This window comes from Uranotaenia lowii, chromosome 2 (genome assembly GCF_029784155.1).
Source record: "Uranotaenia lowii strain MFRU-FL chromosome 2, ASM2978415v1, whole genome shotgun sequence".
In the NCBI taxonomy this organism is placed as follows: domain Eukaryota; kingdom Metazoa; phylum Arthropoda; class Insecta; order Diptera; family Culicidae; genus Uranotaenia; species Uranotaenia lowii.
Genome location: NC_073692.1, coordinates 335,316,873 through 335,332,361, shown reverse-complemented (window position 1 = coordinate 335,332,361; position 15,489 = coordinate 335,316,873). Strand labels below are relative to the sequence as shown.

The 15,489-nt window shown below is 42.3% G+C and overlaps 1 protein-coding gene across 13 annotated transcripts in view; it reads right to left on the bottom strand.

Moving 5' to 3' along the window:
• Positions 1-15,489, bottom strand: part of LOC129744119 (alpha-catulin) — a 458,959-nt gene that overhangs the window by 11,616 nt on the left and 431,854 nt on the right. For 10 of the 13 annotated variants that reach the window (XR_008736818.1, XR_008736820.1, XR_008736819.1 and 7 more), the window contains one exon: positions 13,025-13,141. The exons of 1 other annotated variant lie outside the window; for it this stretch is intronic. Coding sequence is in view for 8 of the 12 variants with exons in the window: in XM_055736506.1 (XP_055592481.1) it covers positions 13,025-13,141 (117 nt within the window). In the remaining 4 variants the exon portion in view is untranslated. Of the gene's footprint in view, positions 1-12,966; positions 13,142-15,489 lie in introns of all 13 variants that reach the window. 2 more of the 13 variants (XR_008736821.1, XM_055736510.1) reach the window with 1 other exon arrangement.

The window sequence follows — 15,489 nt, the reverse complement described above, 5'->3', positions numbered from 1 at the left end:
CGAAAAAAAACACGAAGTTTCAAAGGTGTATTAACATTCTACGCATGGATACAAAATGGTTCCAAACGCATGTATATATAGATACTCAATACATCCAAATCTGCAGAACAAAGATCGATCCGTGCCAGTTGTAGTGTCCCACCACATCCCGAAGACTTTTTCTGTGGACATCTCCAGAGCGAAGCTCAGGTTCTTCTTTACGGTTGGATCCTCATGCAGACTTTTAACGACATAACTTGAGTTAGAGAGCGAGATCCAGATCTCGAAACCCCTAGCGCATGGATCCATCGTACCTCACCAGCTAGCTTCACCGCCGCCTTCTCGGTTTTGACGCTTGTCAGCATGTCTTCCATTTAGTGCTCATACTTGATACACTGCACCACTCTAGGATACTACTTCTCGAATCGGTCAGTGTTCCGGTTCGTCTTGCCGTCCAAAACTCGTCACCGTCACTACGCACACCTCGGTCGGGATCTCCGCTCTCATCTCCACTGGCCCAAAGAATCATCTGGCTTCGCTGGTCTTGCTTCTTCATGGCGACCTGAAAGAACATCTCTCGAATGTCTCCCACGACGGCAACGCTTAATAACTGGAACTTGAAGAGGACTAACAACAGGGTCATAAGCTGATCGGGATCCGTAAGCAGAAATGATTTTAGGGAAACTCCGTTGACCTTGGCTGCTGCGTTGAACGAAACGCGAATCCTTCCTTGCTGGTTCGGATTCGTTACTGAAAATATCGTCAAGAACCAGTCGTTCGGCGGAAAATCGTCAAATGTATCCCTTCTCCTCGTTGTAGGACATCTAGGCCGCCAGATCAGGGTCTCGCTTCAAACGCCACAGTAGTCAGTCCAGGCGCTTCAGGTCCATTCCTCTACGGCAAGTTTATTCGGTCTTAGCGCCACAACAATCCAGTCTCTTAGTGTTTCTCTATAAGTCGCGTTTCGGTGGACAGGATCTTAAAGCTCGGTCATCATTCTTCGACAGCATCGCTTTCGACGATATGGCAATCCCCAGCAGCGGCTCGATCGAGAAATACTCCTTCAGGGCTGTATTCAGTTCTTTTTCGTCCTCCTTGATACACGGGCGGGTGTGAAAACTGTGGTGACCGCTATAAATAATCCGAACTTCTGGCACCGGGCTCCGATGAACAGGGGCCGTACAGAATCCAGCCGAATCGTGGCTAGGACACCATTGCCTCGTTCTCACCTCCTTCAATGCTCCTCAACGAGCTTCCTAGACGGCAGTTGTTTATTCCGTTAAAAATTCAAGGAAAGACACTGTGGTACGACTGCAGCGGTAAACCGGTGGGACAGCTGTACTTCGTCACCATCTCTGGAATCAACACCGACTGGCTCTGCGACGTAGTTCAACCTCCCCGTGGTGCCGAGTGGAAACGTGTCTACAGACTCGTCACCTGTAGATGTACGGCCAAGAGAACTACACGTCACACTTGGTACAGTCAGCTACCGACGGGCTGCGTGCCGAGTGGGACAAAAACGTGGTGCGACTGGGCACCTTGGTACCAGTGCTCAGTTGCAAGAGGGAGGGGTCGTAACGTGTATCGGGTAGTCGCGACCCCGATATGCGGGACGACCAAATGTTCGAGCGGGTGTTGGTCGAATTCGCGCGTCGGGTGGTCCTAGCCCTGATTCGCGGATATGACCGACTCACGACGGGCAGAGGGGCCTTGTGCCGTGTTATGTGGTGCCCATTGGATGGGCCTCAGGATGGGTCTCGAAGTGTCGAGACGGAGAAAAAGTGGGATTTGTGATTATCTCCAGACCCGAGGAGAGGCGAGTTGTTCTCGTCTCGAATGGGGTCAAGAGACGGAATGAACGAGGGCTCTCGATACACGAGGAGAGGTGGGTATAGACGCCTCTATTTGTGTCAAGAGGGGGAATATGAGAGGGCCTCGAGTCGTGAGGAGAGGCGGGTCATGACGTCACGAATTGCGACGAGAGGCCGCATGTGGGACTCGAGTCATGAGTAGCGGCTAACGGACTGCCAACCCGTAAGTCGTGAATCGTGACAAAGAGTGGATGATGATTGCTGGTGTAGTACGAATAAAACGAGTATTTTGCCGTGGAGCGCATTGCGCGAGTATGGTCTCCCATCCCTGGGTACAGCCTTCGTTGCAGGTCCGGATGGGAATTATGGCCAGAGGCCCCAGGTAGATTTTATGACGTAGGGGTACATAGTATCATGAGTCGTCCAATTGCACCCATGGAACCAGAGTAGCAAACTGGGGGGACGCGGTGGCTCGCCGTGCCTTGGAATGCAATTCGTAAAAAGGATTTACCACCTGGGTGATCAACTAATAAAAAAAAAATCAACATCGACTGCTTCTGTAGGGAAAGAGCAAATGCCACCTCTGTCATCTCGAACATATCAGGCACTCCACTGTTCCTGGAAATTACTGGAAATTACTGTTAGTACGACCGATTCAACTGTAAGTCGTTCAGCAGACTGTGATGGATGAGGAACGCACAGGTGTAGATTCACTTTCCCCTACCGGAACGTAAAGCGGGCCACAGACTACACAACATTTGTACAAATGCGATGAAATTCGATGACATTTTGTCGCTGTAAACATGATTTGCATAGTGTATGGCACTGCTTGAATGAGCGCCCAAACGGTTGGAGTAAAATCGGTTGGGATCGAAATATTTTGTACAAAACATCCTCCCAGCCGGGGTTGAGATGGTTTTTTTTGTTGCTGTTGCTGTTTTCGCTAGCAATCGTTTGTGTTCGCGTTTAAAATGTTTGTATAGTGTGTAGGCGAGCATAGATCAAACAATCGTCGTGGAATCATCGAATTTGTACAGGCCATTTGTGTAGTCTATGGCCCGCTTAACGGAACAAGACTCTCCGCGTTGCCTTGGAATGCATGCTATACCGCGTGTCGTCGTGTAGAAGACTGCTTTGCTTATACGTAGCATCTGATTTTTTTTTCCACAGGGCTCTTCTACCTGGCTGTTCCATAGTGCTTTCGTAGACATTTCTTACATCATCCAAGATCAAACAATCCAAGTGGAACACCGATTTCCACGCATGACTGGAATCGACACCGAATCAAGTAATACAACAAGTGAAAATAATTACTGCTTTCCTAAAAAAAATCGAAATATAAAGTGAGTTTGAAACTTTAAAACAAGCACCGAAAGTCATTTGAGTCATCCAATAAATGGCGATGAAGCCATCATTTGGATTAGAATTGGCTCACACAACAGAGAGCCGTTTTATCAAAACCTGACATGAGAGACGGTTGAGTGATTCGGGCCATACACAATTTGTTTATCAATCGCATTACGGTTAGTTGAAGGAAATCTTGGATTGTTCGGGATTTTCTGCCTTTCGGATGGTACTGAAACAACTATCCCGATCGTTGTAGTCTTCGTATACGCTGCTGGGAAGATACGGATAGCGATGAAGCCAATTCAAAGTGTACTGACACGAAAAGAAGGACAGATGTGACCTACGCATGGTTATCACGGTGTAAAATGGTCACAACTTCGAAGGACTTTATAATAGAGTGTGTTCAATCCTACGAGTTGAACTACGAGGATGAGACTACACCTTCAACGTAGCTGATCTTGGAGACACATCGTGTGATTGGAAAGATGACTTCATCAAAACATAAGAGTAATATCGTTCCCAACGAATGAAACCACAAGGATAAGACATGACTTTCTCCGCAAAGGTACAAACGGCATTTTGGGGAATGGCTGGGAAAATAATTAATCGGTGAAGTATGGATTTCTATCGGGAATCATCCGAGTCGTACTGTTAAAGCCTCGATCATGTGCTGTGACAGGTTTGAGTTCAGATAATCGACACTAGATCAACACAAGATGGGCAGGATTGTGAATTGCAGGGCAGGATTGCGAATTATCACGAGGAAAGGTGGAACCTTGAATCACATGGAAGAGATCAGGCTTTCAGTCGTTGAGAGGAGAAGTCAAAGAGTGTATGCCGAGAGGAGAAGTCGTAATGTTGTAACTGAACATCGCCTCAGGGTCGTAGAAATTTAAACAAAGGAAAACACTTTACATACACCGGCCGTGATTTTACCACTTGTTTATTGTTGTGGAGATAGAAGTTTGCCAATTTTGTTTGGATGGAAATTCTGTCATTATAAACTTTTCTTAAAATAATTTATTCAAAAACCTATCAAAGTATCTCTTGCTCTAAAATATCGAATGATACACCATGTATAGTAACAGAATTTTGCCAAAACCGAATCTTTTCTCAGCATACACTCTGTACTAATGCATGGGTAGGCTATCTGTCAGTTTCATAGGAACTTTGTTTGCGTTAAATATTTGCTTTTACCTTATGTGCCAAGAACGTGCTTAATGCTGCCGTAAGTATATTCCTGCTTCAACTTTGCCAAGCCACACTATGCTTCAACATCAACTATCTCGAAAGTTCAGGAGCTCAACAACAGATGGATACTATCAATGACGTTGAAGGATTGCTGATTGTGGAACATGAGGATGGATGACGTAACGTCTTTAAGATCAAATGTAAATCACTTTTAATAGCAAGATTTTTGAAAGTAGGAACAGTATCCCCCTTTTTAATCAATTTGACTCAAAATATTGGAAATCCTCCAAATATTAAACAAATTCCTATTAATTCACAATTTCTAAAAACACTTTGGTTAAATTTACCTTATCTTCCTCAAACATGCATTGAAAATCCTTTGGCGTCAAGTATTTATAACCATTTTATTCAAATTCTACCGAAGCCACATGTAGTTGAAAAATATCCAGACCATACTTGGAAACATATTTGGAAGAATATATTTCATAAGTCAATTTCATCTGATTATCAATCCTCGTGGTATCTTCTTGTCAATGAGAAAATAGCTTGCGCAGAAAATCAATTTCGATTTGGAAGAGGGATTTCGCCATACTGTGAATATTGTCCTCAAGAAATTGAAGATATTAATCATAGGTTGGTGGATTGTTCCCAAGTTCGAAATTGCTGGTGGTACACGCTTAGTAAGATCAAGTTAGTTAACACACGTAAAACAAGAAATATTGTGTTCTCGGATTTCAAATTCCCCGTTTTTCGGACATTTGTGAACGATGAAAAAAGTTCAATGTTTCAGCTTTTCACACAATACTTACAGTATATTCTCTCCACAAACACAGTTGACGTTGACCTTAATGTTTTAATTTCGTTTTTAAAATATAATTTATGAATTTCAAATCTGCCTTTGATATTATGTATTAGGTTATATCAAGTGCCTTCTTTATATGCTTGTTGCTTGTTTATTGTAATATTAAACTGGTAGAAATAAACATATTTGTAGAAAAGTAAAAAAAAGACACTGTGGCAAGGTCAACGGCCATTCTATCTTCGTTCATCTTGCTTAATTATTGCGTTTAGAGTGCAACTGCAAGTGACCATTACACATAATACTCGCGATAAATACCAGTGCACCAAAAACCTGTCATAGGTGATAGCTAAGACATGGACCATAGAAAGACAGCCAGATAAACAATTCAAGCCTTACCCGAGCTATGTTAGTCAACATAATCACGATTCTTATTCCTCATAATGTTTCCAAGACCCCGAATTTCATGCTTAAATTTTTATGAACTCCATCTATAAGCATTGGTCCTCTTATCTTTCTCACAACGCATGTATCGAAAGCTCCACTGGAAGTGTGCATAAGTAGGAAGGAGATATTTCATCTTATCAATCGCCTTGGCCCTGGTCCCTTAAGCTAATTGAACGAAACACGTGCGGCTTTTCAGCCACCAGTCAACGTAGGAACGAAGGTGAACTCTCACCCCTGGGAACGCTATAGCCAGGATATCGCACCCGATCAACCGGCACTCGTTCAATACGACCCGTAACCTGTTTTGAACTCCATCTGGTGGTAACCTGTGCCGACCCAGCTAGTAATTCAAAAAAAGCTCTCGGAAAAGTCTCAGTTTAGAATATGCCATTTGTTCTGTCATCCAGAACGCTTCTGTGCGGTTGTTACCCTAGACTTGAGCAACGCCAATCGAGGTCAGCGATTAGTTTGTCAATTTGAGGGTTCAAATCAGACATTTCTCTGTAGAAAAGTTCGACGCTTGTTCCATAAACGCCAGATACAGTATGGGATACTGGCTACTGGAGCTATCCACGAGTAGTCTGCCATTACTAATGCCATATTCGCATGCACCAGGATGGTGCACCAAGTGCTGTCAAAGCGTTTTTTTTATATGAAGATGACAGCAGTTGGTGCACAACCATCTTTCCACCAGATGAAAACGAATATGGCATAAGTATGATAAAATACTGACAATAAATCTCAAAATAGTAGTCATACTGAGGAGTTCGCGGACTTATACGTTGTTCTGACGACGGGATATGCCTAAAGAGTCTGTGCTGCTCACTATTATTGTTGCAATTGCTATTAAAATTGCAATTTTTACCTAAGTGTAACGATTGTCGTAGATTCAAAAGGCACGTTGAATATGCTTGCAAAAAGCTAGCCACAGCTACGTCCGCGCTCACACGGGACAAACGTTCACCACTCAATCTCGGTTTGGTTAGAGAAGAATGCATATTGCTACGGCAACATCTACACCCAAAGAGTTATCAATGCCTATTTGATATTAGGCTTTAAACTAGCTTTGAGAGAGGAAGAGAGCTCTGGAGAAAACCCTGCGAAATGAACGCAGTTCCTGACTGATCACAAATGTTTCTTCTTTATGAACATCACCAATCGCGGACACGTGGCTTCGCCACTTTTCATGACTTATTTTTTATACTAGGATTTCCATCTATAGAGATGATTCTTCCCTTATTTGTCCGAATTATGGAAACACACTTTGTGTTCGAAAATGTCCAAGATTCGAGCAGGCTCGTGTCAACACAATTCTGCGATGGGATTATATTGCCACATTTAGCGTCGGGGAGCATCTAAACAGAGTGCATCCAATCCGACTGTTGAAACTGCAAAGTTGAAGCAAGGTCTACTGTGAGTATGCCGTAGCAATACCGCGTAAATTGTTGGGATAACTCCATTTCGAAGGGATATTAGCAAAGTGATTGAAGACGTGGGAATACAAATTCAATTTCTCCGTAGCGAACTTCGTAAGGAAATTAGTATTTAGTAGGGCCAGGCGCTTTGCAAAAGAGCAGTCCCGTGAGGACGACATGACATTAGATATGAGTTCAAGATAAGCAACTCCTGATTGTCTCGATGAGAGAAGCAGACTTCGAGTGGTTGTGGAAGACTTATCACGAACAGAGGGTCGAACCTTGTGTTGTTAGAAAATAGGTTAGACTTAGTGTCATCAAGAAAAGAAACCATAAATGAGTACCTACATATATACAGGAGGTGACTTCATTCATGATATATTATTCCCTCTATTCAGTTTTTGAGAAGTTCTACGCGAGTCTGTACGTGATATCCCGTCCTGAAAACTGAACCTTGAGAGTTTATAACGCAAGTTAAAGGCTTCTTTAATGTAGAATGGCGGATAAGTCATTGATGATGTTAAGACGATTTAGTTTTCATGCTTCAACGCCATGGAAGAGGAATAAATCTCTGATAAGTTGAAAGGTTAGACTGAACGTTCAGTTTATCAAGTTTAGGGATGTCCCATTGCCTGGCTAACGGTAAACAATGTGCAACTCGAGAGCCCATACACCCAACCTTCGGGTAGTGGTCATATCACCTCTTGTCTTACAACTCAGATTCTCTACCTCCCCGTGGGGCTTGGTAGGGTGGTTGCAACCTTATAGGAGATCGGGTACCCAACCCCGGTGGATGCTATGGATGCACGCAGACTGAGTAAGGGGGCTCTGTACGCGTCTGTACTCAATGTCAAATGTAGCGTGCAAAGTGCAACAATGTCTTCTACGACATATTGAGGTTAATTGCGGGCCTTGCGAGGGACTAGCGAATGGATACTTGGAACATGAAACTGTCAGTCTTTTAATTTCATGGGCAGAATTCACGTGCTCTGGAACGAATTGAAGAGCCGCAAATTCGACATTGTAATGCTGTAGGAGGTATATTGCAAGGGCTCCAGGGTACGTGCGTTCCGAGATGGTCATATCATTTTCCAGAGCTGTGGCAACAACCATGAGCTTGGAACAGCATTGATAGTGATGGAAAAGAAGCAAAAGCGCGTGATCTGGTGATGGCTGATCGACCAAAAAATTTACCGGTTCAGAACCAAGGGTTGGTTCTTCAACATGAACATCATAAACATGCACAGCCCTCACCTCGGGAGTATCGGAGACAACAAAGACGAATTCTACGCGCAGCTGGAGTGTGAATACGACCGCTGCAGAAAACATGATATCAAGATCGTCAACGGTGATTTTGACGCTCAGGTCAGCTAGGAGGAGGAATTCCAACCGATCGACAATTGGAAGACGGCCTAAGACTCATAGATTTCGTCGCATTCAAACGAACGGCCGTGCGTATTATTTTTTTCCAGCACCACCTTCCATATAAGATCACCTGGTGATCACTGTACCAAACGCAATCACAGATCAGCTACGTATTGATAGTCAGCCGAAGAAGTCAGATCCTGTCGTGGCGCCAACATCGAGTCAGACCACTATCCAGTGAAGGTGACGATGCGCCCAAAACTCTCCGTAGTGAACATCATATGAAAACGACGCCCGCCACGGTTAAATATCGCACGACTAAAGCAACCTGAGGTCGCGACAGATCACGCGCAATCGCTCGAAGTAGTGCTGCCAGCAAAGGCCAAGCTAGACGATGCCGTTCTCGAGGACTGTTGGGATACCATCAAGACAGCCATTAACAGCGTTGCAGAGAACGTCATCGGGCAAATGGAACGAACAGGACAGATCGACTGGTTCGACTACTATAGTGCAAAGAGGCACTCGTCGAAACTTGAAAAATCACCGACAGCGGAAGAGGCCGCGAGTTCGAATTTTCCAGGAGAATGCGCCACCTGGAGGAGGAGAAGCTTGAAGAGCTGGAGCAGCTGCATCGTTCCCAAGAAATACGGAAGTTCTATCAGAAGCTTTACGCATCCTGCTAAGACTTCGTGCCGTAAGCCGAAATGTGCCGGGGTAAGGACGGAGGCGTTCTGTCGGACAATCGTAAAGTGATCAAAAGGGGTAAGCTGCACATTGATGAACACCTCAACGGCGCACATGCAGGAGACGGTGGGGGAAGGTATATCACCGGCGTTGCCAACGGCCACTTCCAACGATGAGTGCAGTTAAGGAAGCCATTCGCCAGCTGAATATCAACAAATCGGCTTGGAAGGATGGCATCGCAGCTGAATTCATCAAAATAGGCCTTATTAAAGCTAGCCGATTGCCTGCACAGGTTGATGTTCTGGATTTGAGACACAGAACAGCTACCGGAGGAGTGAAAGGCGGGGTTAATATGCACCATCTACAAGAAGGGCGATTGTCCCGAATCCTACTCCACCGCTTAACGCCATAAGCAAACAGATTCGTGGGAAGTCATTAGGCTAGCTTCATAGAAAAACGGTTTATGACAGACCGGATCTTCACACTACATCAAATCCTCCAAAACTGCCGTGAACATCAAGTCCATACGTACTATATATCCATCGACGTGAAAGCCGCATACGACACGATCGACTGTGCCGAGCTATGGAAAATCATGGACGAGAACGGCTTCTCCGCGAAGCTGACCTGACTGTTCAAGGCGACAATGGATGGAACGCAGTGCTGTGTGCGGATTCCGGGTGAATTTTCGATTTCATTCGAATCACGCAGGCTTCGACAAGGCGATGGTCTATTCTGTATGAGGTTCAACGTGGCGCTAGAATGTGTTATTTGTCGAGCGGTGGGTGAAATGCGATTTTCAACAGATCCAGTCAACTTATCTGCTTTGCCGACGACAATGACATAGTCGGCAAATCATCTGCGGCGGTGGAGGAGATCTATCGCAAACTGAAACGCGAAGCAGGAAAGATTAGGTTGATGATTAATACGTCCAAGACGAAGAACATGCTGCACCCTGCGGCCTGTGGATCCGAGACCGACCGAACCCGCTTGCCTAGTAATAACAAGGTCACGATCGACGGTGACGAGTTGGAGATAGTCGAAGACTTTGTGCTGGTGACCACAGACAATGAAACCAGCCGTGAGATCCGGCAAATGATCACCGGAAGTCGTGCCTTCTATGTACTCCACAAGCAACTGCGGTCCAGAAGACTCAGAACTCGCACGAAGAGTAACCTGAACACGACGCTCATTCCCAGTAAACATGAATCAGCAGAGAGGTAATTCAAACCGACAGAGGGATCGTAACGATCTCTCTAACGGTTTTGCATCATCTAATCGGCAGAGAGGAACACACCATACGCGTGCCTTAGGTGAGTGCCACAAAATAATCTAATTAAGAAACGCCCTCCAGAGAAACACACGAACACAATCCGAATCGTATGTTTCTCTTCGAGGCGCGTGTTTGCCTGCCTGAGAAGTAGACTGTTACGCCGGTCCCGGCAACGACATACAATCCGTGAGGAGCACAACTCTCAGATTCAAGCTTTTTTCCTCAGATTTAAGCTTTTTTTTCTCAGATTTGAGCTTCCATCTCCTATGCTCTCAATGCAAAAAAAGCTCAAATCTGAGTAAAAAAAGCTTAAAAACGAGATTCACCAACACTTAGTTAAAAGATGTTGGTCACACTATACATAGCCAATCCTGTATCGTTGCCGGGACCTGCTGCTACGATTGAAAGCACACATATAAAAAATATGGGGATAACATGCGAGAACACCGTACGAGTGTACGATTCAAACTGATTTCGCATGTACGCATTCGTATTCGTTGCCTCTAGGTATCTCGGCAGGACAAACCGAATGAGAATATTTGCGTTCTTGTAGTGTCGCCGAAATTAACCGTTTTATTCTAAGTTCGGTGACTCAACTCTCAATTTTATGTATGCTCTGTCGATTTCTGAGAAACGCGTTTACTGGGTTTTGCCGGTTGTCAGTATTCGAGCGAGGAGTGTTAAGATCCATCTTCGGCGGCGTGCAGGAGAACGGAGTGTGGAAGCAAAGGATGAACCACGAGCTCGCATGACTCTACATCTAACTCAGTCCAGAAGGTGGTAAAGGCGGCCTGGATGCGCTGGATAGGACATGTTGCGAGAATGCCGCACGACAACTGTCATGCAAAACAGGTGTTCACAGCCAATCCAGTAGAAACGAAAATAGAATGAGCCGCAGCGAGCGAGGTATTTTGTCCTGTGTGGTCTGGCGAATGTGGGATGTCCATTAACCGATTGAATTGGAGGAATATTGCCCATCAAGTTATGTCGTGAGACGGAACACCATGAAAATAAATAATAATCTCCTTCGGTAGGATCTGGACTTGGATTAATACCAAGCCATCCTGGTTTAGAGTAGTGAGCTGATGCAAAACCCGGCCAAAATAGTACAGAGTAATCATGCTTGTGGATCAAGGGGAGCGGGCGATGATTCAAGCTCTCTCGGACTTAAACAGCTGTCAAACTAACATATGGCTTGGCTTTTTACCAATTTTTTCGGTGAAAATTGGTTTCTCCGTTTCACCAATACTTTGGCCATCCCGTACAGTGTAATACTGGTCACCTGGAGGCGTTTTGTCGTCGATGATATACGTTATATCGATTTCCTACACAGCAGTTGATCATATAATTTAAGAGCTCTTGGTTTCACAGAAGCAGCTTATTTTTAAAACCGATTCTCGATAACCTTGGTAAGATGAACGGTGCTTGAAGGGGTTCCAATTTTTGGTAATAGCCAGAACTGAGACAGTCTTCCTATAGGCATATACACGCATGACTTTCAGGTCCAAAGTTTTGTCCACCTTACCCGGTTTCTGCAAAGATTTTTATAGTCCACGAAGCTGCTTTCTTCTCCATACTTTCGAATTGAATTTGGGACCACTCCAATGCGTATTTCTCTTTTTTTCGCCTATTTACTCAGCAAAATGTTGGGGAAAATAACAGAGGTAACCCTATTACAGAAAAAACCAACTAGAGCACTGTAAAGTACGTCTGCCATCTTACTTAGATATGTCAAAATCAAATAAAAGAAAATTATAGAAGGTCTGAAAAGTTTGTAAGATCAATCTTGAAGTATACTGAGAGTTGCAATTGGCAAATAAACTTTTGAAATAAGAACAAAATTAGTCTAAAGTTTCTTGTTATATACCCGAGAATAATTTATAACAAGTTTGAGGCTGTAAAATCATTCCCATTCAAAGTTTTAAGTCGCTGCATTCCGAAAACTTCAACCCTTTCTTCCATTTATGAATCAAACCGAGTGACTGATGGTGTGACGAGAAATAAAGTTTTCAATGATGTTTTTTATTATGTTTGCGCTGCTTATGTGTCTATGTGTATGGGGGTAGAGGTGGGGTAGAAAGGATGATATGATTTAGTAGTGTTGAAAGTACACAAAACTCAAACCCTTATTCACACAAGAGGTGGGTGGATGGGGGAGAAAAACTTCTACTTCTACTTCAACAATCGCGGAAAGGGGTTACTCGAATGATTGAACTAAATGAAAGAAGTTGTACTTGGTTCTTTTTTCCGTCTATATCGTTCCTTTCGATAAAGTTCACATCCGGTGCATTTTCGGTGAGTGGGCACAAGGGTTGGGGATGGGGATAAAGTGAAAAAGCAAAAACTTCGACGGAATATCGGTGCAGAAGCCAAATCGGGAATGATAAACGAGTTAGAAAGTGGACAGTTTCGACACGCTTTCGCTCAAGCAATTTCCTCAATCTGCTGCCAGAAAAATACTCACACTCAAACTCACACATACACGCCTTCGGAAGGAAAAACGAAGGAAAAAGTAGGAAATCCCTAGCCCTACGGTCGGTATTTGTGAGGATGTTGGTATTTTTTTTTTTGTTTCTTTCTACAGTTGTTTTTTTTTTGCTTGCCAGAAGCGATCTTCTAACTAGCGATACTTGGACAGCATAAGTTTCCGCCTACCCCGAGGGGCCACGATGGACGTCTGGGAGGGGCGTCTCGTCTGAACCGGGGACTTTACCTTGTCTTTGTAGGACTTTCTTCCGCCAAGTTGGTGCTGTTCGGATACAATCGGAGCGGCCACGACCGGGATGTTGATCAACCGGTTGTCGAAAGGCATCCCGGTCAGCTCGAATATCTGAAGTTTTTGGGAAATTATTTTTTATTCAGTTCAGTTTTTCTGTTTTTTTTTTCTTCTTTCGGTCGAAAAGAAGGTGAGTTAGTTGCTGTAAGAACACTGCCTAAGTCTTTTACTATGTTTGGAAACACTTTTCCTGACGAATGCTTGGCTGTCAACTTTCTTCGTTGGGTTTGTGGTTAGCTCAGTTTTTGAATAATTGAGTATATTTGTCTGGTAAGTACTTGGGCAAGTGAAAGCTAGTATGAAATGCAATATTTTCTCCGGAAAAAGCTAAAACATGATCAAACTTTCATAGAGTGTTGATCGTTGTTTGTTTATTTTAACTGTTATCTGAATTGATTTTTCATATATTTTTTTAATTGAATTTATGAACTCTCAACAAATCGTTTCACGTTCATTTGAATTAATTTTGAAACATGAAATAAAAATTAATATTTAAATTGGACTCTGACTGAATGAGAAATTAAGCACTCAGAACAGCTATAATTTTTGTCGCTATCCATTGCTCAACAATCAGTTTCGGATTTTATATGCCGCACTTTTTTTTATTCAATTTCCTTGCTTCCGAATGACAAAAGAATTTTTCCGCAACTAAAGCTTCCCTCCCACCCTATTGACATTGCATTAATTTGAATGTTTTTTTACCATTTCCGAAAATGACAGCAAAGAAAAAAGGAAATGAAAATGCCCTCCTGTTCTATTGATCTTTCATTAAAATTTCTCACTGAGCTTGAGGCTTCCAACGCAAAAGTATCAGCTACAAAAAATGTGCTTAATGGAACTGATATGATACGAACAAATTGAACTGATAATGGAAATCACACTTTACGGAACGGAACTTGGAAATCAATTACTATAATGGGCGATAAAAAAAACGAATTGAATACGTAGATTAAATGTTCTGGAGCCGTGCTATAATTTTCGAACGTGTTTGGTTGTTGAGACAGGATCAAAGTTGAAAAAACGGAGAGACGTTTTCGATTAGAGGTTTTTATTTTCAATTCAGTATCTCGATTTTAAAATAACTATTCCTATTTTATTTTAAATGTTTGTATTGCATATCAAATTTACATTATTGAGACAAACTAAACGAATTAACAAAGACAGCGTTGTGTAGTTCAAATGTCAGTCTATTATTCCTGGAATACTCCCAAAGACGTTATTTGTTTTAACTCGATTAAAAAGAAAATTAAAAGTTTTTAAATTTTCAATACAAGATAAAACATTAGACTGGCCATTCAAATGAGTTTCGTAGAAAAGTCGCACTTTTATCGTAGTGACAATTATTTGTTAAATTAAGACTGCCAGATTGTCCGGTTTTATCGGCGTTTGCCAATATATTTAATAGTAAGTTTTAGAAAAGCTCGGTCCAGCCAGGTTACCCGGATTTCATTGAAAAAAGCCCGGATTATGCCCGGTTGTATTCACTTTGTTTGCAAATCAAACGAAAAAAAAACAAAAAGTTGTTGAAATTTTTTTTAAATTTATGCCTTCAAATTGGAATTTTTTGAACAATTGTTTAAAAATAATCAAGAAAGGTTTTTTGAATGGCCAAAATACAATTTAAAATCTTGATTTTTGTTGAGTTATTCCTGGGTTTTGACCAAATATGCCCGGATGTTATCCGGATTTTTAGTCGACAATTTTGAAATAAACTGCTCGGGTTTTCTGTCAAGTTTATAGATAGAATAGCCTGGATTTGTCCAGCCTGGATACGTGCTGAAAAAAAAACTGACAAGTTTAAGCTAAATGCAATAAAATAGTTAATAGCGATTTAGCCCCATTTGTTACATTTTGGTCAAGTTTATACAATAATTGGTAAATCAAATTTCAAAATTGCTCTGAAATACATTAAAACCATGTTTATAGCAGTGTTACCTTGAATTAATTTTCAAATGTCAGCGTCTTTAACATAGTGGATAGAACTCATGTCTTCTATGCCAATGGTCATAAGATTCAATCTATGTCATAACATATGTAGATTTTTTCTGTGGTTTGGTTGTTCACACGCTGGTGTGAAAATTGGAAATATACTTTAAACAGATTTTTGGGGTTAATCCAAATAAATAGAGATTTCAATTAGGGAATTTAAATAGTTGAAAAAACAAGGAATTCAAAAATTCAGAAACCCTTCTCATACGCCAAGGTAGCATAGACATTTTGTCAATTTTGAAATTTTTTTTACCTTTAATCGTAGAATTATGATACATTATATTGTTATGTTGATTTTTTTTATCGGCTTTATTTTCAACCATTCTTAGGACGTCTTAGAGTTGGATTATTAATCATAATTCTACCTCATGTGTAATAAAAGAAATTGTAATGTTTCGAAATTTATACTTGAA